Genomic DNA, 25,114 nt, shown 5'->3' on the forward strand with positions numbered 1-25,114 from the left:
TCCAAAATCATAGTGTAAGTACACTTTGAGATGAACCAATTTGAAAAAAAGTCTTTTTTTTTTATAGCTAGTTAGCTGTTTAGTTCACCATTTTGTTTGTAAATAATTAACAAGCTAATTAGCTAGAACATGTTCTTGTCAAACTGTCAACAGAGCAGCTAGCAAACACACACGTTAGGACACCTACTCATTCCAGGTTTTTTTTAAACTATTTTGTAGAAATCAAAACAACACATAGTGACTAAAAACCACTTGAGGGCAAATAAATCAAACAAGTCACATGGCCAAGTTGGTTTGAAATGTGGCTTCAGGATAAATAACATTCAAATCAGATATGCACATTTATTTTTGAGTCACTTAAAACTGCCAATGTGAACAAGGCTTTACAATCTTCCAGAATGGGTGAAATTACGTTCAGATTCGTTCATACAAGATGAATACTAGTGGTCTTTTGGGCAGAAATAAAAGTTGCATCAAATTTACTTGCATATTAGAGATAGTATTCAAACCCCTTGACTTATTCTACAATTTGTTACAGCCTGAATTCAAAATCCATTCAATATTTTTTTTTACAAACCATCTATACACAATATCCCATAATGACAAGGTGAAAACATTGTTTGTACAATTCTTTCAAATGTATTGAACATTTACATAAGTATTCACACCCCTGAGTCAATACATGTTAGAATCACCTTTGGCAGTGAGTCTCTAAGAGCTTTGCACACCTGGATTGTACAATATTTGCCCTTTTTTTTTTTTATTCTTCAAGCTCTCGCAAAATTGGTTGTTGATCATTGCTAGATTGCAGATTTCAGTCAAAAACTAACTCGCCCACTCAGGAACATTCTCTGTCTTCTTCGTAAGGAACTCCAGTGTAGATTTGGCCTTGTGTTTTAGGTTATTGTTCTGCTGAAAGGTGAATTCCTCTCCCAGTGTCTGGTGGAAAGCAGACTGAACCAGGTTCTCCTCTAGGATTTTGCCTGTGCTTAGCTCCGTTTCTTTTTTTCTTTTTTTTTGAAAAACTCCCCAGTGATTACAAGCATACCCATAACATGATGCAGCCACCACCATGTTTGAAAATATGAAGAGTGGTACTAAGTAATGTTTGTATGGAACAAAAGTTGTAAGATGTGTCAAGCTTTTGTTTTGTTTCTCTGCCCAGGTGATGAATCAATGATTCGATTTTTCTTTACGAAGGAAAATCCATATTTTGTTTAGGCTGTCCGTCTATCTTGCAGGTGCAGCTATAGCCTAAATGACATTTCCCTATATAGTGCACTACTTTTGACCAGAGCTAATGCACTATGTAGGGATTCATTTGGGACGTATTCTTCTGTTATCATCACCATGTCTGTTTGCTTGCTTGTTTTCTACCAACATTTCAACTTAACATTCAAGGTAACATGAAAGCAGCTACTTTCATTTGATAGAAGCATCCCCCCCCAAAAAACTTTTCTACATTTTTTTTCTTAATGCTATTAAAATTTTATTTCTTATTTACAAAGTTAGTGTATAAAATGTTGGAAGATATTAGTTGTTCGTTTTGAAGAAAAACAAATTAAAGTGCAAAATTCATTTTTTTTTTGTCTTTCACACTTTGATAAGGAAATATGAACCCAAGAACTGCAATAGTTTCTACAACAAATTACACCTTTACTAGGGGGGAGGAGGAGCATTATAATAACACACCTTTACTAGGGGGGAGGAGGAGCATTATAATAACACACCTTTACTAGGGGGGAGGAGCATTATAATAACACACCTTTACTATGGGGAGAGGAGGAGCATTATAATAACACACCTTTACTAGGGGGGAGGAGGAGCATTATAATAACACACCTTTACTAGGGGAGGAGGGGCATTATAATAACACACCTTTACTAGGGGGGAGGAGGAGCATTATAATAACACACCTTTACTAGGGGGGAGGAGGAGCATTATAATAACACACCTTTACTATGGGGAGAGGAGGAGCATTATAATAACACACCTTTACTAGGGGGGAGGAGGAGCATTATAATAACACACCTTTACTAGGGGAGGAGGAGCATTATAATAACACACCTTTACTAGGGGGGAGGAGGAGCATTATAATAACACACCTTTACTAGGGGAGGAGGAGCATTATAATAACACACCTTTACTAGGGGGGAGGAGGAGCATTATAATAACACACCTTTACTAGGGGGGAGGAGGAGCATTATAATAACACACCTTTACTAGGGGGGAGGAGGAGCATTATAATAACACACCTTTACTAGGGGGGAGGAGGAGCATTATAATAACACACCTTTACTAGGGGGGAGGAGGAGCATTATAATAACACACCTTTACTAGGGGGGAGGAGGAGCATTATAATAACACACCTTTACTAGGGGGGAGGAGGAGCATTATAATAACACACCTTTACTAGGGGGGAGGAGGAGCATTATAATAACACACCTTTACTAGGGGAGAGGAGGAGCATTATAATAACACACCTTTACTAGGGGAGAGGAGGAGCATTATAATAACACACCTTTACTAGGGGGGAGGAGGAGCATTATAATAACACACCTTTACTAGGGGAGAGGAGGAGCATTATAATAACACACCTTTACTAGGGGGGAGGAGGAGCATTATAATAACACACCTTTACTAGGGGAGAGGAGGAGCATTATAATAACACACCTTTACTAGGGGAGGAGGAGCATTATAATAACACACCTTTACTAGGGGAGGAGCATAATAATAACACACCTTTACTAGGGGGGAGGAGGAGCATTATAATAACACACCTTTACTAGGGGGGAGGAGGAGCATTATAATAACACACCTTTACTAGGGGAGGAGGAGCAGTATAATAACACACCTTTACTAGGGGGGAGGGGCATTATAATAACACACCTTTACTAGGGGGGAGGAGGAGCATTATAATAACACACCTTTACTAGGGGGGAGGAGGAGCATTATAATAACACACCTTTACTAGGGGGGAGGGGAGACAGAAATCAGTGGAAGGATCTCATGAAATTCCACATGATGTCCTCACTTGTCACTTGTCTTTTACAATGTATGGCATTACATCACCATGTCTTTAAATCAGAACCAGCGGTTGACTAACTACGACCCCTAAAGTATGTCCTAGATAGAGTTGGGTTCTGAACAAACAGAGTAGAAACTCAAATGGACGACTAGGAAATGCTCAAACCAAGTTTATTCACCCCACTGGGTCATACAGCTGCAAAGACGAGGCATGATTACACAAGCACATATATTTATACCCTCCTACGAGGCTGAGTCAACTCCTTACACATCTAGACAGCCAATACATCTCTGTTGCTAGGCAGGATTGGTTCCTGTCACTGGTGTAGTCATGGCCCTGTCTGATGCTAGAACCTTGGTGGGCGTGAAAGTGTATATGTGTGAGATAGGACTTGGGTGGGCCCCTCTGTGTGAGATAGGACTGTAGTAGGAGGGTCGTTGTGGTGGGCCCATCTGTGTGAGAGAGGACTGTAGTAAAAGGGTCGTTGTGGTGGGCCCATCTGTGTGAGAGAGGACTGTAGTAGGAGGGTCGTTGTGGTGGGCCCATCTGTGTGAGAGAGGACTGTAGTAGGAGGGTCGTTGTGGTGGGCCCCTCTGTGTGAGAGAGGATTGTAGGTTGTTTTTGTGGGCCCCTCTGGCCCACCTCCCAGAGGTTTCTTCTCACTTCATCTGTTGACTTGACCTCAAACTGAATTCCTCACTCCTCCCTAGTTCTGCAGCTGGCCTGCCTTATCAGAGACTAACTAGTCTGTTGAATTCCTCACTCCTCCCTAGTTCCGTAACTGGCCTGCCTTATCAGAGACTAACTAGTCTGTTGAATTCCTCACTCCTCCCTAGTTCTGTAGCTGGCCTGCCTTATCAGGAACTGAAACTAGACTTTTGCCCTTTGCCTCCCTCTTAATAAGGAACATTGATATTCAACTTGAACATGTTTGAACAGAGTATTAACGTTCTGCAGTTCCCATTGTCTCACTCAGTAACCCTTCGATTCACTAAGTCCCTATCCACCCTTTATTGACCCCAACATATACATTCATTATACATGTAAAGTAATCCCAAAAATGCTAGTATGGTAACATGAATAAGTATATTTCAAGCTAGAATCCACCAATAGGTTTCTGTGTTCAACATCCAAAAGTACAAAGCAGGTCAATAGCCACATTTCCAACCGCAGTCTTTATACGCGTAACGTCATGGCGTTAAGATCCCTACACGTGTGATGGAAACAGGAAGTGTCTTTGTGTTTTGAAAGGATTCGGGAGACATCACCTCCATCATGTCAGACACCCTAGACCCACTCCTAATTTGCATACCATCCCAACAGATCTACAGACGATGTGATCTCACTTGCATTCCACACTGCCCTCTCCGACCTGGACAAAAGGATTACCTACGTGAGAATGCTGTTCATCGACTACGATGTTGTCCCCCACAGTGACCGTACGTACATATCCCAATCAGAAGCCATGGATTATAGGCAACAACCGCACCAAGTTTAAGGCTTGAGCTGCCGCTTTCAAGGTATTACACTAATACAGACGCTTATAAGAAATCCCAATATGCCCTCAGACGAACCATCAAACAGGGACTGGGTCAATACAGGACAAAGATTGAATCCTACTACAACGGCTCTGACGCTCGTCGGGTGCTTTGAGGCAAGCAACACTGAAACATGCATGAGAGCACCAGCTGTTTCCGGACGACTGTGATTACGCTCTCCGTAGCCAACCTTTAAACAGGTCAACATTCACAAGGCCGTGGGGGCCAGACGTGTACTCAGAGCATGCGCGGACCAACTGGCAAGTGTCTTCACTGACATTTTCAACCTCTCCCTGACCTAGTCTGTAATACCAACATGTTTCAAGGATATCACCATAGTCCCGAAGGTAACCTGCCTAAATGACTACCGCCCCGTAGCACTCACGTCGGTAGCCATGAAGTGCTTTGAAAGGCTGATCATGGCTAACATCAACACCATCATCCCAGAAACCCTAGACCCACTCCAATTCTCATACCGCCCCAAGTTATCCACAGATGACGCAATCTCAATCGCACTCAACACTGCCCTTTCCCACCTGGACAAAAGGAACACCAATGTGAGAATGCTGTTCATTGACTACAGCTCAGCGTTCAACACCATAGTGCCCACAAAGCTCATCACTAAGCTAAGGACTCTGGGACTAAACACCTCCCTCTGCAACTGGATCCTGGACTTCCTGACGGGCCGCCCCCAGGTGGTAAGGGTAGGCAACAACACATCTGCCACGCTGATCCTCAACACGGGAAACCCTCAGGGGTGCGTGCTTAGTCCCCTCCTGTACTCCTTGTTCAGTCACGACTGTGTGGCCAAACACGACTCCAACACCATCGTTAAGTTTGCTGACGACACAACGGTGATAGGCCTGATCACTGACGACGACGAGACAGCCTATAGGGAGGAGGTCAGAGACCTGGCAGTGTGGTGCCAGGTCAACAACCTCTCCCTCAACGTAACCAAGACTATGGAGATTATTGTGGACTACAGGAAAAGGAGGATCGAACACAACCCCATTCTCATCGATGGGGCTGTAGTGGAGCAGGTTGAGAGTTTCAAGTTCCTTGGCGTCCACATCACCAACAAACTATCATGGTCCAAACACACCAAGAAAGTCATGAAGAGGGCACGACAAAACCTTTTCCACCTCAGGAGACTGAAAAGATTTGGCAAGGGTCCCCCAGATCCTCAAAAAGTTCTACAGCTGCACCATCGAGAGGATCGTGACCAGTTACATCACCACCTGGTATGACAACTGCTCGGCAATGGTCAAAGACTCCAGCCACCATTTTCATAGACTGTTCTCTCTGCTACTCCATGGCAAGCGGTATTGGAGCACCAAGTCTAGGTCCAAAATGACCCCCCTCCTCTATGTTTTTACACTGCTGCTACTCGCTGTGGTAACATTATTTTGATTGACGTTTTTTAAATTATTTTTAATCAGAGTGCCAAGCCAGCTTGATTTCAGATGTGTCCATGTAAACAGAATTATTAGGGAAATCGTTCATCTAGCAAGCATCTAAATATTTAATTTGAACTATTAAATTAACCTGACTATCCACAATAATCACATAATTAACCATTACCCTAGCCACAATAATCACATGATTAACCATTACCCTAGCCACAATAATCACATGATTAACCATTACTCGCTGTTTATTATCTATGCATAGTCACTTTACCCCTACCTACATGTACAAATGACCTCGACTAACCTGTACCCCCCTGTATATAGCCTCGTTATTATTAAAATAATTTTTTTAACTTTCGTTTATTTAGTAAATATTTCCTTAACTCTATTTTCTTAACAGCATTGTTGGTTAAGGGCTTGTAAGTAAGCATTTCACGGTAAGGTCTACATCTGTTATATTCCGCCCATGTGACAAATACAATTTGATATCTAGGAAAACCAAAGTTCCAATATTAATATGATAATATTACAACAACAAGAATGAACTGTACTCTGAAACAAAGATAAGTGCTAAAAATAGTAAAAAGCTTAATTAAATTTTTTGGCAAAAAGGCAAACTTGGCTCCATCATTCATTCATCACAAAACCCACTGATATTGCCAAGTACTTTAATATTTTTTTTCATTAGTTTTCAAAATTGTGAACCTACACATCCATGCATAACTGACCAAATTATGAAAAACAAGCATTGTAATTTTGAATTTCATAAAGTGAGTGTGGAAGAGGTGAAAAAAATGATTGTTGTGTATCAAGAATGACAAACCACCGGGGTCTGACAACCTGGATGGAAAATTACTGAGGATAATAGCGGACTATATTGCCACTCTATTTGCCATTCTTCAATCGAAGCCTACTGGAAAGTGTACAGTGCATTCGGAAAGTATTCAGACCCCTTGACTTTTTCCACATTTTGTTACGTTACAGCCAGGAACTAATAGGGATCCATAATAAACCCCAGGAAGAGTAGCTGCTGCCTTGGCAGGAACTAATGGAGATCCATAATAAACACCAGGAAGAGTAGCTGCTGCCTTGACAGGTACTAATGGGGATCCATAATATACCACAGGAAGAGTAGCTGCTGCCTTGGCAGGAACTAATGGGGATCCATAATAAACCCCAGGAAGAGTAGCTGCTGCCTTGACAGGAACTAATGGGGATCCATAATAAACCCCAGGAAGAGTAGCTGCTGCCTTGACAGGAACTAATGGGGTCCATAATAAACCTCAGGAAGAGTAGCTGCTGCCTTGGCAGGAACTAATGGGGATCCATAATAAACCCCAGGAAGAGTAGCTGCTGCCTTGGCAGGAACTAATGGGGATCCATAATAAACCCCAGGAAGAGTAGCTGCTGCCTTGGCAGGAACTAATGGGGATCCATAATAAACCCCAGGAAGAGTAGCTGCTGCCTTGGCAGGAACTAATGGGGATCCATAATAAACACCAGGAAGAGTAGCTGCTGCCTTGACAGGAACTAATGGGGATCCATAATAAACCCCAGGAAGAGTAGCTGCTGCCTTGGCAGGAACTAATGGGGATCCATAATAAACACCAGGAAGAGTAGCTGCTGCCTTGGCAGGAACTAATGGGGATCCATAATAAACACCAGGAAGAGTAGCTGCTGCCTTGACAGGAACTAATGGGGATCCATAATAAACCCCAGGAAGAGTAGCTGCTGCCTTGGCAGGAACTAATGGGGATCCATAATAAACCCCAGGAAGAGTAGCTGCTGTCTTGGCAGGAACTAATGGGGATCCATAATAAACCCCAGGAAGAGTAGCTGCAAGACATCATGAAGTCAGCAAATTATCAGGTGTTTTGGAGTTCAGTGTCCAAAAACTGGGTCTCCATTTAAGGTTGTTGTTCCAGCAGGACAATGACCCCAAACACACATCAAAAAGCACCCAGGAATGATTCAAGAATAAACATTGGACTGTTCTGGAGTGGCCAGCGATAACCTATGGCAAGAGTCACCACGGGACCTTACTAAGAAGCATGACATAACACTCACATAGCAGCTGTCGCTGCTAATCCAAGTCAACAAGAATATCCGACACAAATTCCTTGATAATTAAAATACAAACATTTATTGCAAACTCTTGTCTCTTTAACATTTGGCTTCAATAAAATCAGTTCATTACATTCAAATGATTACATCATAAATAACTGCAGCAATCTTCATCTGAATGCCTCATCTTCGTGTCAATGGCCCAATCGCAAACGGACCCCTAGACCCTGGCCCAATCGGACCCCTAGACCCTGGCCCAATCCCAAACGGACCCCTAGACCCTGGCCCAATCGGACCCCTAGACCCTGGCCCAATCGGACCCCTAGACCCTAGCCCAATCGGGCCCCTAGACCCTGGCCCAATCCCAAACGGACCCCTAGACCCTGGCCCAATCCCAAACGGACCCCTAGACCCTAGGGATTGATTTAAGCAGATCTATGTAGATTTGACAGGCGCAGTCATTATGGTAATAGTTCCACCTTGCCCTCTGATAGGCTAGGTGGAAGTTTCAGCATTCTACCTATTCCAATCAAAATCCTCTCAGATCTCCACAAGTTCATAGGGTCTAGGAGTCCATCTGGGTTTAAATATCTGCAGTTCATTAATATTCACAGCACCTGGCCCGCTCCTTCCTCACAGCACCAGGCCTGCTCCTTCCTCACAGCACCAGGCCTGCTCCTTCCTCACAGCACCAGGCCTGCTCCTTCCTCACAGCACCAGGCCTCCTCCTTCCTCACAGCACCAGGCCTGCCCCTTCCTGAGGAGACTCAGCAGCTTTCTGGATGAATTGGTTCACAACATCTACGATCGTTGACACCTCTGCCATGGCTCCTTTACCTGTAAAGTGACACTCCAAGTTACTCAACAATGTAGAAACCACAATAGAAACAGGTACAAAGGTGAACGATGTACAGTTTATAGCTCCATAGTCCAGACAGAATACAACAGTATGTTTTATTTAGCGGTGAGGAACGACGAACACAAAGCTTCCATTCATCGATCTAAACATTGAACACGTGGTGAACTACCAGCACAGACCTTGGTCTCCACAGACCAGTTTCTTGGCGATACAGGGGATCTCAACGTAGCCGAACTCTTTAAGGCTGTCCACCTGGCGGCAGGTGATGGGGTGATGCCACATAGCCGTGTTCATCGCTGGACAGAAGAGTAGAGGACGACTGGTATCCCAGGCCCGTACCACACAAGTCTGAAAATGAGTAGAGTACAGTACATTACAGTATAGTAGAATACAGTACATTACAGTATAGTAGAGTACACTAGAGTACAGTATAGTAGAGTACACTAGAGTACAGTACATTACAGTATAGTAGAGTACACTAGAGTACAGTACATTACAGTATAGTACAGTACATTACAGTATAGTAGAGTACACTAGAGTACAGTACATTACAGTATAGTAGAGTACAGTACATTACAGTACAGTAGAGTACACTAGAGTACAGTACATTATAGTAGAGTACATTACAGTATAGTAGAGTAGAGTACAGTACATTACAGTAGAGTACACTAGAGTACAGTACATTACAGTAGAGTACAGTACATTACAGTATAGTAGAGTACAGTACATTACAGTATAGTAGAGTACAGTACATTACAGTAGAGTACAGTACAGTATAGTAGAGTACAGTACAGTACAGTAGAGTACAGTACATTACAGTATAGTAGAGTACACTAGAGTACAGTACATTACATTATAGTACAGTACATTACAGTATAGTAGAGTACACTAGAGTACAGTACATTACATTATAGTACAGTACATTACAGTATAGTAGAGTACACTAGAGTACATTACAGTATAGTAGAGTACAGTACATTACAGTAGAGTACAGTACATTACAGTATAGTAGAGTACACTAGAGTACATTACAGTATAGTAGAGTACAGTACATTACAGTAGAGTACAGTACATTACAGTATAGTAGAGTACTTACTTACTTACTTTATTGTCCCCATGGGGAAATTTTGTTGCAGTGTCATGTACACATTTAAAGTGGCGTTAAATACAAAACAAGATTGACAATACAACTTTCAATAACAGTCACTCACCAATAAATAAAATAAAATTTAAAATTTAAAAAAGAAGAAAAGACTAGCCTGCTGGCCTTGTACATTACAGTATAGTAGAGTACAGTACATTACAGTATAGTACAGTACATTACAGTATAGTAGAGTACAGTACATTACAGTATAGTAGAGTACAGTACATTACAGTATAGTACAGTACAGTACATTACAGTATAGTACAGTACATTACAGTATAGTAGAGTACAGTACATTACAGTATAGTACACTAGAGTACAGTACATTACAGTATAGTAGAGTACACTAGAGTACAGTACATTACAGTATAGTAGAGTACACTAGAGTACAGTACATTACAGTATAGTAGAGTACACTAGAGTACAGTACATTACAGTATAGTAGAGTACACTAGAGTACAGTACATTACAGTATAGTAGAGTACAGTACATTACAGTATAGTAGAGTACAGTACATTACAGTATAGTACACTAGAGTACAGTACATTACAGTATAGTAGAGTACAGTACATTACAGTATAGTAGAGTACACTAGAGTACAGTACATTACAGTATAGTACAGTACATCACATTACAGTATAGTAGAGTACAATAGAGCACAGCACAGAATAGTCCCATAGAGTATAGTAGAGTATATCACAGTATAGTAGAGTACATTACAGTATAGTACAGTACATTATAGTAGAGTACAATAGAGTACAGTACAGCGTAGTCCCATAGAGTACAATAGAGTACAGTACAGAATAGTCCCATAGACTATAGTACATTACAGTATAGTATAGTACAGCACATTACAGTATAGTAGAGTACATTACAGTATAGTATAGTACAGTATATTACAGTGTTGTAGAGTACAATAGAGTACAGTACAGAATAGTACAATAGAGTACAGTACAGAATAGTACAATAGAGTACAGTACAGAATAGTACAATATAGTATAGTAGAGTACAATAGAGTACAGTACAGAATAGTACAATATAGTATAGTATAGTACAATAGAGTACAGTACAGAATAGTACAATGTAGTATAGTGGAGTAGTACAATAGAGTATAGTAGAGTACAATAGAGTTGTTGGAATCGGGCTAAACTTTGATCATTGAGATAGTAAATGAATGATAGGAAATGAAAGAGACTGGGTGTTCTGTTAGAAGGTAATGGTTCTCTGAAGAAAGACAGAAGGCTTTGGAATGTGTTTGATGGAGGAGAGGAGAGCGACGTGTTGGGAAGACAGATGGACAACTGTGGATTAGGTGAATTAGGTGAAGGGGGAGATGAGGTCAGAAGGTGAGAGGTTGAGGTCAGTTCCCCTGAGGGGAGTAATCAGGGTTGGTATCTGGTTACCTTCTTTCCTGTGGAGCCATAAACTGTGAGGAGGAGGAGTGTCTTCAGTAGGAGGTATATAAACTGTGAGGAGGAGGAGTGTCTTCAGTAGGAGGTATATAAACTGTGAGGAAGAGGAGTGTCTTCAGTAGGAGGTATATAAACTGTGAGGAGGAGGAGTGTCTTCAGTAGGAGGTATATAAACTGTAAGGAGGAGGAGTGTCTTCAGTAGGAGGTATATAAACTGTGAGGAGGAGGAGTGTCTTCAGTAGGAGGTATATAAACTGTGAGGAGGAGGAGTGTCTTCAGTAGGAGGTATATAAACTGTGAGTACAATAGAGACAATAGAGTATAGTAGAGCACATCACAGTATAGCAGAGCGCAATAGAGTATAGTAGAGCACATCACAGTATAGCAGAGCGCAATAGAGTATAGTAGAGTACACCGCAGTATAGCAGAGCACAATAGAGTATAGTAGAGTACACCGCAGTATAGCAGAGCACAATAGAGTATAGTAGAGCACATCACAGTATAGCAGAGCGCAATAGAGTATAGTAGAGTACACCGCAGTATAGCAGAGCACAATAGAGTATAGTAGAGTACACCGCAGTATAGCAGAGCACAATAGAGTATAGTAGAGCACAGCACATTATAGCAGAGTGCAATAGAGTATAGTAGAGCACATCACAGTATAGCAGAGTACAATAGAGTATAGTAGAGTACATCCCAACATAGCAGAGTATGGTAGAGTACACCACAGTATATCAGAGTACAATAGAGTGTGGTAGAGAACATCACAGTATAGCAGATTACAATAGAGTATAGTAGAGTACATTACAGTATGGCAGAGCACAATATAGTATAGTAGAGTACATCACAGTATAGCAGAGTATAGTAGAGTACATCACAGCATAGCGGAGCACAATAGAGTATAGCAGAGTGCATCACATTATAGCAGAGTACAGTATAGTATAGTAGAGCACATCACAGTATAGCAGAGCACAATAGAGTATAGTAGCGTACACCACAGTATAGCAGAGTACAATAGAGTATAGTAGAGTACACCGCAGTATAGCATAGTACAATAGAGTATATCGGCGTACATCACAGTATAGTAGACTACAGTACCGTATAGCAGAGTACAGTAGAGTATAGTACAGTAGAGAACAATAGAGTATAGTAGCGTACATCACAATGCAGTAGAGTACAATAGAGTATATTAGAGTGCAATAGAGTATAGTACAGTAGAGCACACTAGAGTATATTAGAGTGGAGAACAGCACAGTACAATACAGTATAGACAGTGCAATGGAGTATTGTAGAGTACAATAGAGTGTAGTACAGTACAGTAGAACATAGTACAATGCAATAGAGTATAGTAAAACAGAGCATAGTAGAGTACAGTAGAATAGAGTATATGAGAGTAGAATACAGTAGAATATAGTATCGTACAGTAGAACATAGTATGAGCATAGAATATAGTAGAGTACAGTAGAATATAGTATAGTAGAGTACAGTATAATAGAGTACAGTATAGTAGACTACATTACAGTATAGCAGAGTACAGTATAGTACAGTAGACCAACATATTGTATATTAGAGTGCAATAGAGTATACTAGAGTTCAATAGCGTATAGTACAGCAGAGAACAGTACAGTAGAATAGAATACAGTATAGCACAGTGCAATGGAGTATTGTAGAGCACAATAGAGTATAGTACAGGACAATAGAGTATAGTATAATAGAGCATAGCAGAGTACAGTGGACCAGAGTATAGTACAGTAGAATAGAGTACAGTAGAGAAGAATAGAGTATATGAGAGTATCATACAGTAGAATAGAGTATAGTAGAGTACAGCACAATAGAGTACAGCACAATAGAGTATAGTAGATGACAGTAGAATAGAATTGAACAAATGAGAGTAGAGTGCAGTACAATAGAATAGAGTATAGTAAAGTAGAATATAATACAGTAGAGTGCAGTAGAATAGCATATAGGAGAATATAATAGTCTGAGAGTACAGTAGAATATAGTCTAGTACAGTAGAATAGAGTATATGAGATTATAGTACAGTAGAATAGAGTATAGTATAGTAGAATACAGTAGAATAGAACATATGAGAGTAGAGTACAGTAGAATAGTAGAATAGAAGAGTACAGTAGAATAGAATAGAGTCTGAGAGTACAGTAGAATAGAGTGCAGTACAGTAGAATAGAGTATAGGAGAGTAGAATAGAAGAGTACAGTACAGTAGAATAGAGTCTAGTAGAGTAGAATAGAGTCTGAGAGTACAGTAGAATAGAGTCTAGTAGAGTAGAATAGAGTCTGAGAGTACAGTAGAATAGATTCTAGTAGAGTAGAATGGAGTCTGAGAGTACAGTAGAATAGAGTCTAGTAGAGTAGAATAGAGTATATGAGATTATAGTACAGTAGAATAGAGTATAGTAGAATACAGTAGAATAGAACATATGAGAGTAGAGTACAGTAGAATAGTAGAATAGAAGAGTACAATAGAATAGAGTCTGAGAGTACAGTAGAATAGAGTACAGTACAGTAGAATAGAGTCTGAGAGTACAGTAGAATAGAGTACAGTAAAGTAGAATAGAGTCTGAGAGTGCAGTAGAATAGAGTACAGTACAGTAGAATAGAATATAGTAGAGTAGAATAGAGTCTAGTAGAGTAGAATAGAGTACAGTACAGTAGAATAGAGTCTAGTAGAGTAGAATAGAATATAGTACAGTAGAATAGAGTCTAGTAGAGTAGAATAGAGTACAGTAAAATAGAGTACAGTAGAGTAGAATAGAGTACAGTAGAATAGAGTACAGTACAGTAGAATAGAGTACAGTACAGTAGAATAGAGTCTAGTAGAGTAGAATAGAGTACAGTACAGTAGAATAGAGTCTAGTAGAGTAGAATAGAGTATAGTACAGTAGAATGGAGTCTAGTAGAGTAGAATAGAGTACAGTACAGTAGAATAGAGTCTAGTAGAGTAGAATAGAGTCTAGTAGAGTAGAATAGAGTCTAGTAGAGTAGAATAGAGTACGGTACAGTAGAATAGAGTCTAGTAGAGTAGAATAGAGTATAGTACAGTAGAATAGAGTCTAGTAGAGTAGAATAGAGTACAGTACAGTAGAATAGAGTCTAGTAGAGTAGAATAGAGTACAGTACAGTAGAATAGAGTACAGTACAGTAGAATAGAGTACAGTACAATAGAGTATAGTACAGTAGAATAAAGTACAGTAGAATAGAGTACAGTAGAATAAAGTATAGTACAATAGAATATAGTATATGATAGTAGAGTGGCCTAATGGGTTGACACCACATAGTAGTGTTCATGGTCATAGTAGTGTTCATAGTAGTGTTCATGGTCATAGTAGTGTTCATGGTAGTGTTCATGGTAGTGTTCATGGTAGTGTTTATAGTAGTGGTCATGGTAGTGTTCATGGTAGTGTTCATGGTCATAGTAGTGTTCATGGTAGTGTTCAGGGTAGTGTTCAGGGTAGTGTTCATAGTAGTGTTCATGGTCATAGTAGTGTTCATGGTAGTGTTCAGTGTAGTGTTCATGGTAGTGTTCATGGTAGTGCTTATAGTAGTGTTCATGGTAGTATTCAGGGTAGTGTTCATGGTAGTGTGTATAGTAGTGTTCATGGTAGTGTGTATAGTAGTGTTCATGGTAGTGTTTATAGTAGTGTTCAGAGTAGTGTTCATGGTAGTGTGTATAGTAGTGTTCATGGTAGTGTTCATGGTAGTGTTCAGGGTAGTGTTCATGGTAGTGTTTATAGTAGTGTTCATGGTAGTGTGTATAGTAGTGTTCATGGTAGTGTTCATGGTAGTGTTCAGGGTAGTGTTCAGGGTAGTGTGTATGGTAGTGTGTATAGTAGTGTTCATGGTAGTGTTCAGGGTAGTGTTCAGGGTAGTGTTCATGGTAGTGTGTATAGTAGTGTTCATGGTAGTGTGTATAGTAGTGTTCATGGTAGTGTTCGTGGTAGTGTTCATGGTAGTGTTCATGGTAGTGTTCATGGTAGTGTTCATGGTAGTGTTTATAGTAGTGTTCAGAGTAGTGTTCATGGTAGTGTGTATAGTAGTGTTCATGGTAGTGTTCATGGTAGTGTTCAGGGTAGTGTTCATGGTAGTGAGTATAGTAGTGTTCATGGTAGTGAGTATAGTAGTGTAGTGTTCATGGTAGTGTTCATGGTAGTGTGTATAGTAGTGTTCATGGTAGTGAGTATAGTAGTATGGTAGTGTTCATGGTAGTGAGTATAGTAGTGTTTATGGTAGTGTTCATGGTAGTGAGTATAGTAGTGTTCATGGTAGTGAGTATAGTAGTGTTCATGGTAGTGAGTATAGTAGTGTTCATGGTAGTGTTCATGGTAGTGAGTATAGTAGTGTTCAGGGTAGTGTTCATGGTAGTGAGTATAGTAGTGTTCAGGGTAGTGTTCATGGTAGTGTTCATGGTAGTGTTCATGGTAGTGTTCATAGCATGACAGAACAGTAGAGGAGGACTGGTGTTCCAGGCACCACACACGTATTTCCTTGATTCCTCAAGTCCTCTCGCCTTGCCTCCTCAAAACGCATTGGAGTAGCAGCATCCCAGCCATGCCCTGTTGACAGGCAGTCTGTCTAGCTACGGAGGATCCATGTCCTGTTGACAGGCAGTCTGTCTAGCTACGGAGGATCCATGTCCTGTTGACAGGCAGTCTGTCTAGCTACGGAGGATCCATGTCCTGTTGACAGGCAGTCTGTCTAGCTACGGAGGATCCATGTCCTGTTGACAGGCAGTCTGTCTAGCTACGGAGGATCCATGTCCTGTTGACAGGCAGTCTGTCTAGCTACGGAGGTTCCATGTCCTGTTGACAGGCAGTCTGTCTAGCTACGGAGGATCCATGTCCTGTTGACAGGCAGTCTGTCTAGCTACGGAGGATCCATGTCCTGTTGACAGGCAGTCTGTCTAGCTACGGAGGATCCATGTCCTGTTGACAGGCAGTCTGTCTAGCTACGGAGGATCCATGTCCTGTTGACAGGCAGTCTGTCTAGCTACGGAGGATCCATGTCCTGTTGACAGGCAGTCTGTCTAGCTACGGAGGATCCATGTCCTGTTGACAGGCAGTCTGTCTAGCTACGGAGGATCCATGTCCTGTTGACAGGCAGTCTGTCTAGCTACGGAGGATCCATGTCCTGTTGACAGGCAGTCTGTCTAGCTACGGAGGATCCATGTCCTGTTGATAGGCAGTCTGTCTAGCTACGGAGGTTCCATGTCCTTTTGACAGGCAGTCTGTCTAGCTACGGAGGATCCATGTCCTGTTGACAGGCAGTCTGTCTAGCTACGGAGGATCCATGTCCTGTTGATAGGCAGTCTGTCTAGCTACGGAGGTTCCATGTCCTGTTGATAGGCAGTCTGTCTAGCTACGGAGGTTCCATGTCCTGTTGATAGGCAGTCTGTCTAGCTACGGAGGATCCATGTCCTGTTGACAGGCAGTCTGTCTAGCTACGGAGGATCCATGTCCTGTTGACAGGCAGTCTGTCTAGCTACGGAGGATCCATGTCCTGTTGACAGGCAGTCTGTCTAGCTACAGAGGATCCATGTCCTGTTGACAGGCAGTCTGTCTAGCTACAGAGGATCCATGTCCTGTTGACAGGCAGTCTGTCTAGCTACAGAGGATCCATGTCCTGTTGACAGGCAGTCTGTCTAGCTACGGAGGATCCATGTCCTGTTGACAGGCAGTCTGTCTAGCTACGGAGGATCCATGTCCTGTTGACAGGCAGTCTGTCTAGCTACGGAGGATCCATGTCCTGTTGACAGGCAGTCTGTCTAGCTACGGAGGATCCATGTCCTGTTGACAGGCAGTCTGTCTAGCTACGGAGGATCCATGCCCTGTTGACAGGCAGTCTGTCTAGCTACGGAGGATCCATGTCCTGTTGACAGGCAGTCTGTCTAGCTACGGAGGATCCATGTCCTGTTGACAGGCAGTCTGTCTAGCTACGGAGGATCCATGTCCTGTTGACAGGCAGTCTGTCTAGCTACGGAGGATCCATGTCCTGTTGACAGGCAGTCTGTCTAGCTACGGAGGATCCATGTCCTGTTGACAGGCAGTCTGTCTAGTTACGGAGGATCCATGTCCTGTTGACAGGCAGTCTGTCTAGCTACGGAGGATCCATGTCCTGTTGACAGGCAGTCTGTCTAGCTACGGAGGATCCATGTCCTGTTGACAGGCAGTCTGTCTAGCTACGGAGGATCCATGTCCTGTTGACAGGCAGTCTGTCTAGCTACGGAGGATCCATGTCCTGTTGATAGGCAGTCTGTCTAGCTACGGAGGATCCATGTCCTGTTGACAGGCAGTCTGTCTAGCTACGGAGGATCCATGTCCTGTTGACAGGCAGTCTGTCTAGCTACGGAGGATCCATGTCCTGTTGACAGGCAGTCTGTCTAGCTACGGAGGATCCATGTCCTGTTGACAGGCAGTCTGTCTAGCTACGGAGGATCCATGTCCTGTTGACAGGCAGTCTGTCTAGCTACGGAGGTTCCATGTCCTGTTGACAGGCAGTCTGTCTAGCTACGGAGGATCCATGTCCTGTTGACAGGCAGTCTGTCTAGCTACGGAGGTTCCATGTCCTGTTGACAGGCAGTCTGTCTAGCTACGGAGGATCCATGTCCTGTTGACAGGCAGTCTGTCTAGCTACGGAGGATCCATGTCCTGTTGACAGGCAGTCTGTCTAGCTACGGAGGATCCATGTCCTGTTGACAGGCAGTCTGTCTAGCTACGGAGGATCCATGTCCTGTTGACAGGCAGTCTGTCTAGCTACGGAGGATCCATGTCCTGTTGACAGGCAGTCTGTCTAGCTACGGAGGATCCATGTCCTGTTGACAGGCAGTCTGTCTAGCTACGGAGGATCCATGTCCTGTTGACAGGCAGTCTGTCTAGCTACGGAGGATCCATGTCCTGTTGACAGGCAGTCTGTCTAGCTACGGAGGATCCATGTCCTGTTGACAGGCAGTCTGTCTAGCTACGGAGGATCCATGTCCTGTTGACAGGCAGTCTGTCTAGCTACGGAGGATCCATGTCCTGTTGACAGGCAGTCTGTCTAGCTACGGAGGATACATGTCCTGTTGACAGGCAGTCTGTCTAGCTACGGAGGATCCATGTCCTGTTGACAGGCAGTCTGTCTAGCTACGGAGGATCCATGTCCTGTTGACAGGCAGTCTGTCTAGCTACGGAGGATCCATGTCCTGTTGACAGGCAGTCTGTCTAGCTACGGAGGATCCATGTCCTGTTGACAGGCAGTCTGTCTAGCTACGGAGGATCCATGTCCTGTTGACAGGCAGTCTGTCTAGCTACGGAGGATCCATGTCCTGTTGACAGGCAGTCTGTCTAGCTACGGAGGATCCATGTCCTGTTGACAGGCAGTCTGTCTAGCTACGGAGGATCCATGTCCTGTTGACAGGCAGTCTGTCTAGCTACGGAGGATCCATGTCCTGTTGACAGGCAGTCTGTCTAGCTACGGAGGATCCATGTCCTGTTGACAGGCAGTCTGTCTAGCTACGGAGGATCCATGTCCTGTTGACAGGCAGTCTGTCTAGCTACGGAGGATCCATGTCCTGTTGACAGGCAGTCTGTCTAGCTACGGAGGATCCATGTCCTGTTGACAGGCAGTCTGTCTAGCTACAGAGGATCCATGTCCTGTTGACAGGCAGTCTGTCTAGCTACGGAGGATCCATGTCCTGTTGACAGGCAGTCTGTCTAGCTACGGAGGATCCATGTCCTGTTGACAGGCAGTCTGTCTAGCTACAGAGGATCCATGCCCTGTTGACAGGCAGTCTGTCTAGCTACAGAGGATCCATGTCCTGTTGACAGGCAGTCTGTCTAGCTACGGAGGATCCATGTCCTGTTGACAGGCAGTCTGTCTAGCTACAGAGGATCCATGTCCTGTTGACAGGCAGTCTGTCTAGCTACGGAGGATCCATGTCCTGTTGACAGGCAGTCTGTCTAGCTACGGAGGATCCATGTCCTGTTGACAGGCAGTCTGTCTAGCTACGGAGGATCCATGTCCTGTTGACAGGCAGTCTGTCTAGCTACGGAGGATCCATGTCCTGTTGACAGGCAGTCTGTCTAGCTACGGAGGATCCATGCCCTGTTGACAGGCAGTCTGTCTAGCTACGGAGGATCCATGTCCTGTTGACAGGCAGTCTGTCTAGCTACAGAGGATCCATGTCCTGTTGACAGGCAGTCTGTCTAGCTACAGAGGATCCATGCCCTGTTGACAGGCAGTCTGTCTAGCTACAGAGGATCCATGTCCTGTTGACAGGCAGTCTGTCTAGCTACGGAGGATCCATGCCCTGTTGACAGGCAGTCTGTCTAGCTACGGAGGATCCATGTCCTGTTGACAGGCAGTCTGTCTAGCTACGGAGGATCCATGTCCTGTTGACAGGCAGTCTGTCTAGCTACGGAGGATCCATGTCCTGTTGACAGGCAGTCTGTCTAGCTACGGAGGATCCATGTCCTGTTGACAGGCAGTCTGTCTAGCTACGGAGGATCCATGTCCTGTTGACAGGCAGTCTGTCTAGCTACGGAGGATCCATGTCCTGTTGACAGGCAGTCTGTCTAGCTACGGAGGATCCATGTCCTGTTGACAGGCAGTCTGTCTAGCTACGGAGGATCCATGTCCTGTTGACAGGCAGTCTGTCTAGCTACGGAGGATCCATGTCCTGTTGACAGGCAGTCTGTCTAGCTACGGAGGATCCATGTCCTGTTGACAGGCAGTCTGTCTAGCTACGGAGGATCCATGTCCTGTTGACAGGCAGTCTGTCTAGCTACGGAGGTTCCATGTCCTGTTGACAGGCAGTCTGTCTAGCTACGGAGGTTCCATGTCCTGTTGACAGGCAGTCTGTCTAGCTACGGAGGATCCATGTCCTGTTGACAGGCAGTCTGTCTAGCTACGGAGGTTCCATGTCCTGTTGACAGGCAGTCTGTCTAGCTACGGAGGATCCATGTCCTGTTGACAGGCAGTCTGTCTAGCTACGGAGGATCCATGTCCTGTTGACAGGCAGTCTGTCTAGCTACGGAGGATCCATGTCCTGTTGACAGGCAGTCTGTCTAGCTACGGAGGATCCATGTCCTGTTGACAGGCAGTCTGTCTAGCTACGGAGGATCCATGTCCTGTTGACAGGCAGTCTGTCTAGCTACGGAGGATCCATGTCCTGTTGACAGGCAGTCTGTCTAGCTACGGAGGATCCATGTCCTGTTGACAGGCAGTCTGTCTAGCTACGGAGGATCCATGTCCTGTTGACAGGCAGTCTGTCTAGCTACGGAGGATCCATGTCCTGTTGACAGGCAGTCTGTCTAGCTACGGAGGATCCATGTCCGGTTGACAGGCAGTCTGTCTAGCTACGGAGGATCCATGTCCTGTTGACAGGCAGTCTGTCTAGCTACGGAGGATACATGTCCTGTTGACAGGCAGTCTGTCTAGCTACGGAGGATCCATGTCCTGTTGACAGGCAGTCTGTCTAGCTACGGAGGATCCATGTCCTGTTGACAGGCAGTCTGTCTAGCTACGGAGGATCCATGTCCTGTTGACAGGCAGTCTGTCTAGCTACGGAGGATCCATGTCCTGTTGACAGGCAGTCTGTCTAGCTACGGAGGATCCATGTCCTGTTGACAGGCAGTCTGTCTAGCTACGGAGGATCCATGTCCTGTTGACAGGCAGTCTGTCTAGCTACGGAGGATCCATGTCCTGTTGACAGGCAGTCTGTCTAGCTACGGAGGATCCATGTCCTGTTGACAGGCAGTCTGTCTAGCTACGGAGGATCCATGTCCTGTTGACAGGCAGTCTGTCTAGCTACGGAGGATCCATGTCCTGTTGACAGGCAGTCTGTCTAGCTACGGAGGATCCATGTCCTGTTGACAGGCAGTCTGTCTAGCTACGGAGGATCCATGTCCTGTTGACAGGCAGTCTGTCTAGCTACGGAGGATCCATGTCCTGTTGACAGGCAGTCTGTCTAGCTACAGAGGATCCATGCCCTGTTGACAGGCAGTCTGTCTAGCTACAGAGGATCCATGTCCTGTTGACAGGCAGTCTGTCTAGCTACGGAGGATCCATGTCCTGTTGATAGGCAGTCTGTCTAGCTACAGAGGATCCATGTCCTGTTGACAGGCAGTCTGTCTAGCTACGGAGGATCCATGTCCTGTTGACAGGCAGTCTGTCTAGCTACAGAGGATCCATGTCCTGTTGACAGGCAGTCTGTCTAGCTACGGAGGATCCATGTCCTGTTGACAGGCAGTCTGTCTAGCTACGGAGGATCCATGTCCTGTTGACAGGCAGTCTGTCTAGCTACGGAGGATCCATGTCCTGTTGACAGGCAGTCTGTCTAGCTACAGAGGATCCATGTCCTGTTGACAGGCAGTCTGTCTAGCTACAGAGGATCCATGCCCTGTTGACAGGCAGTCTGTCTAGCTACAGAGGATCCATGTCCTGTTGACAGGCAGTCTGTCTAGCTACGGAGGATCCATGTCCTGTTGACAGGCAGTCTGTCTAGCTACGGAGGATCCATGTCCTGTTGACAGGCAGTCTGTCTAGCTACGGAGGATCCATGTCCTGTTGACAGGCAGTCTGTCTAGCTACGGAGGATCCATGTCCTGTTGACAGGCAGTCTGTCTAGCTACGGAGGATCCATGTCCTGTTGACAGGCAGTCTGTCTAGCTACGGAGGATCCATGTCCTGTTGACAGGCAGTCTGTCTAGCTACAGAGGATCCATGCCCTGTTGACAGGCAGTCTGTCTAGCTACAGAGGATCCATGTCCTGTTGACAGGCAGTCTGTCTAGCTACGGAGGATCCATGTCCTGTTGACAGGCAGTCTGTCTAGCTACAGAGGATCCATGTCCTGTTGACAGGCAGTCTGTCTAGCTACGGAGGATCCATGTCCTGTTGACAGGCAGTCTGTCTAGCTACGGAGGATCCATGTCCTGTTGACAGGCAGTCTGTCTAGCTACGGAGGATCCATGTCCTGTTGACAGGCAGTCTGTCTAGCTACGGAGGATCCATGTCCTGTTGACAGGCAGTCTGTCTAGCTACGGAGGATCCATGTCCTGTTGACAGGCAGTCTGTCTAGCTACGGAGGATCCCTGTCCTGTTGACAGGCAGTCTGTCTAGCTACGGAGGATCCATGTCCTGTTGACAGGCAGTCTGTCTAGCTACGGAGGATCCATGTCCTGTTGACAGGCAGTCTGTCTAGCTACGGAGGATCCATGTCCTGTTGACAGGCAGTCTGTCTAGCTACAGAGGATCCATGTCCTGTTGACAGGCAGTCTGTCTAGCTACGGAGGATCCATGTCCTGTTGACAGGCAGTCTGTCTAGCTACGGAGGATCCATGTCCTGTTGACAGGCAGTCTGTCTAGCTACGGAGGATCCATGTCCTGTTGACAGGCAGTCTGTCTAGCTACGGAGGATCCATGTCCTGTTGACAGGCAGTCTGTCTAGCTACGGAGGATCCATGTCCTGTTGACAGGCAGTCTGTCTAGCTACGGAGGATCCCTGTCCTGTTGACAGGCAGTCTGTCTAGCTACGGAGGATCCATGTCCTGTTGACAGGCAGTCTGTCTAGCTACGGAGGATCCATGTCCTGTTGACAGGCAGTCTGTCTAGCTACGGAGGATCCATGCCCTGTTGACAGGCAGTCTGTCTAGCTACGGAGGATCCATGTCCTGTTGACAGGCAGTCTGTCTAGCTACAGAGGATCCATGTCCTGTTGACAGGCAGTCTGTCTAGCTACAGAGGATCCATGCCCTGTTGACAGGCAGTCTGTCTAGCTACAGAGGATCCATGTCCTGTTGACAGGCAGTCTGTCTAGCTACGGAGGATCCATGCCCTGTTGACAGGCAGTCTGTCTAGCTACGGAGGATCCATGTCCTGTTGACAGGCAGTCTGTCTAGCTACGGAGGATCCATGTCCTGTTGACAGGCAGTCTGTCTAGCTACGGAGGATCCATGTCCTGTTGACAGGCAGTCTGTCTAGCTACGGAGGATCCATGTCCTGTTGACAGGCAGTCTGTCTAGCTACGGAGGATCCATGTCCTGTTGACAGGCAGTCTGTCTAGCTACGGAGGATCCATGTCCTGTTGACAGGCAGTCTGTCTAGCTACGGAGGATCCATGTCCTGTTGACAGGCAGTCTGTCTAGCTACGGAGGATCCATGTCCTGTTGACAGGCAGTCTGTCTAGCTACGGAGGATCCCTGTCCTGTTGACAGGCAGTCTGTCTAGCTACGGAGGATCCATGTCCTGTTGACAGGCAGTCTGTCTAGCTACGGAGGATCCATGTCCTGTTGACAGGCAGTCTGTCTAGCTACGGAGGATCCCTGTCCTGTTGACAGGCAGTCTGTCTAGCTACGGAGGATCCATGTCCTGTTGACAGGCAGTCTGTCTAGCTACAGAGGATCCATGTCCTGTTGACAGGCAGTCTGTCTAGCTACAGAGGATCCATGCCCTGTTGACAGGCAGTCTGTCTAGCTACAGAGGATCCATGTCCTGTTGACAGGCAGTCTGTCTAGCTACGGAGGATCCATGTCCTGTTGACAGGCAGTCTGTCTAGCTACGGAGGATCCATGTCCTGTTGACAGGCAGTCTGTCTAGCTACGGAGGATCCATGTCCTGTTGACAGGCAGTCTGTCTAGCTACGGAGGATCCATGTCCTGTTGACAGGCAGTCTGTCTAGCTACGGAGGATCCATGTCCTGTTGACAGGCAGTCTGTCTAGCTACGGAGGATCCATGTCCTGTTGACAGGCAGTCTGTCTAGCTACGGAGGATCCATGTCCTGTTGACAGGCAGTCTGTCTAGCTACGGAGGATCCCTGTCCTGTTGACAGGCAGTCTGTCTAGCTACGGAGGATCCATGCCCTGTTGACAGGCAGTCTGTCTAGCTACGGAGGATCCATGTCCTGTTGACAGGCAGTCTGTCTAGCTACGGAGGATCCATGTCCTGTTGATAGGCAGTCTGTCTAGCTACGGAGGATCCATGTCCTGTTGACAGGCAGTCTGTCTAGCTACGGAGGATCCATGTCCTGTTGACAGGCAGTCTGTCTAGCTACGGAGGATCCCTGTCCTGTTGACAGGCAGTCTGTCTAGCTACGGAGGATCCATGCCCTGTTGACAGGCAGTCTGTCTAGCTACGGAGGATCCATGTCCTGTTGACAGGCAGTCTGTCTAGCTACGGAGGTTCCATGCCCTGTTGACAGGCAGTCTGTCTAGCTACGGAGGATCCATGTCCTGTTGACAGGCAGTCTGTCTAGCTACGGAGGATCCATGTCAGTCTACCAGTACAAGATCTCACCAGTAAGTTGTCACAGATGCCGCTGGCGATCTTCCCCAGTGTGTTAGCGTCCAGAGGGGCTATAACGAGGAGGTCAGCCCAGCGTCTCAGCTCTATGTGCAGCACAGGGTCAGAACGCTGGCTCCACAGCTATGGGACAATAGGAACACTATCAAGACATTATCAGAGACATTATCACATCTGGCTCCACAGCTATGGGACAATAGGAACACTATCAAGACATTATCAGAGACATTATCACATCTGGGTCCACAGCTATGGGACAATAGGAACACTATCAAGACATTATCAGAGACATTATCACATTTAGGTCCACAGCTATGGGACAATAGGAACACTATCAAGACATTATCACATTTAGGTCCACAGCTATGG

General features: G+C 45.1%; 1 protein-coding gene across 2 annotated transcripts in view; it reads right to left on the bottom strand.

Moving 5' to 3' along the window:
- Positions 1–8,095: 8,095 nt before the first annotated feature.
- Positions 8,096–25,114, bottom strand: part of ppcdc (phosphopantothenoylcysteine decarboxylase) — a 31,854-nt gene continuing 14,835 nt past the window's right edge. Inside the window, exons 3-6 of one of the 2 annotated variants that reach the window (XM_071404453.1) lie at positions 24,740–24,868; positions 11,446–11,508; positions 9,078–9,246; positions 8,096–8,876 (exon numbers count right to left, since the gene is read on the bottom strand). In XM_071404453.1, coding sequence (XP_071260554.1) covers positions 8,773–8,876; positions 9,078–9,246; positions 11,446–11,508; positions 24,740–24,868 — 465 coding nt within the window. In that variant the 3' untranslated portion in view covers positions 8,096–8,772. The remainder of the gene's footprint in view (positions 8,877–9,077; positions 9,247–11,445; positions 11,509–24,739; positions 24,869–25,114) is intronic. The other variant, XM_071404454.1, reaches the window with a different exon arrangement.

Source organism: Salvelinus alpinus, chromosome 6 (assembly GCF_045679555.1).
Source record: "Salvelinus alpinus chromosome 6, SLU_Salpinus.1, whole genome shotgun sequence".
NCBI lineage: Eukaryota > Metazoa > Chordata > Actinopteri > Salmoniformes > Salmonidae > Salvelinus > Salvelinus alpinus.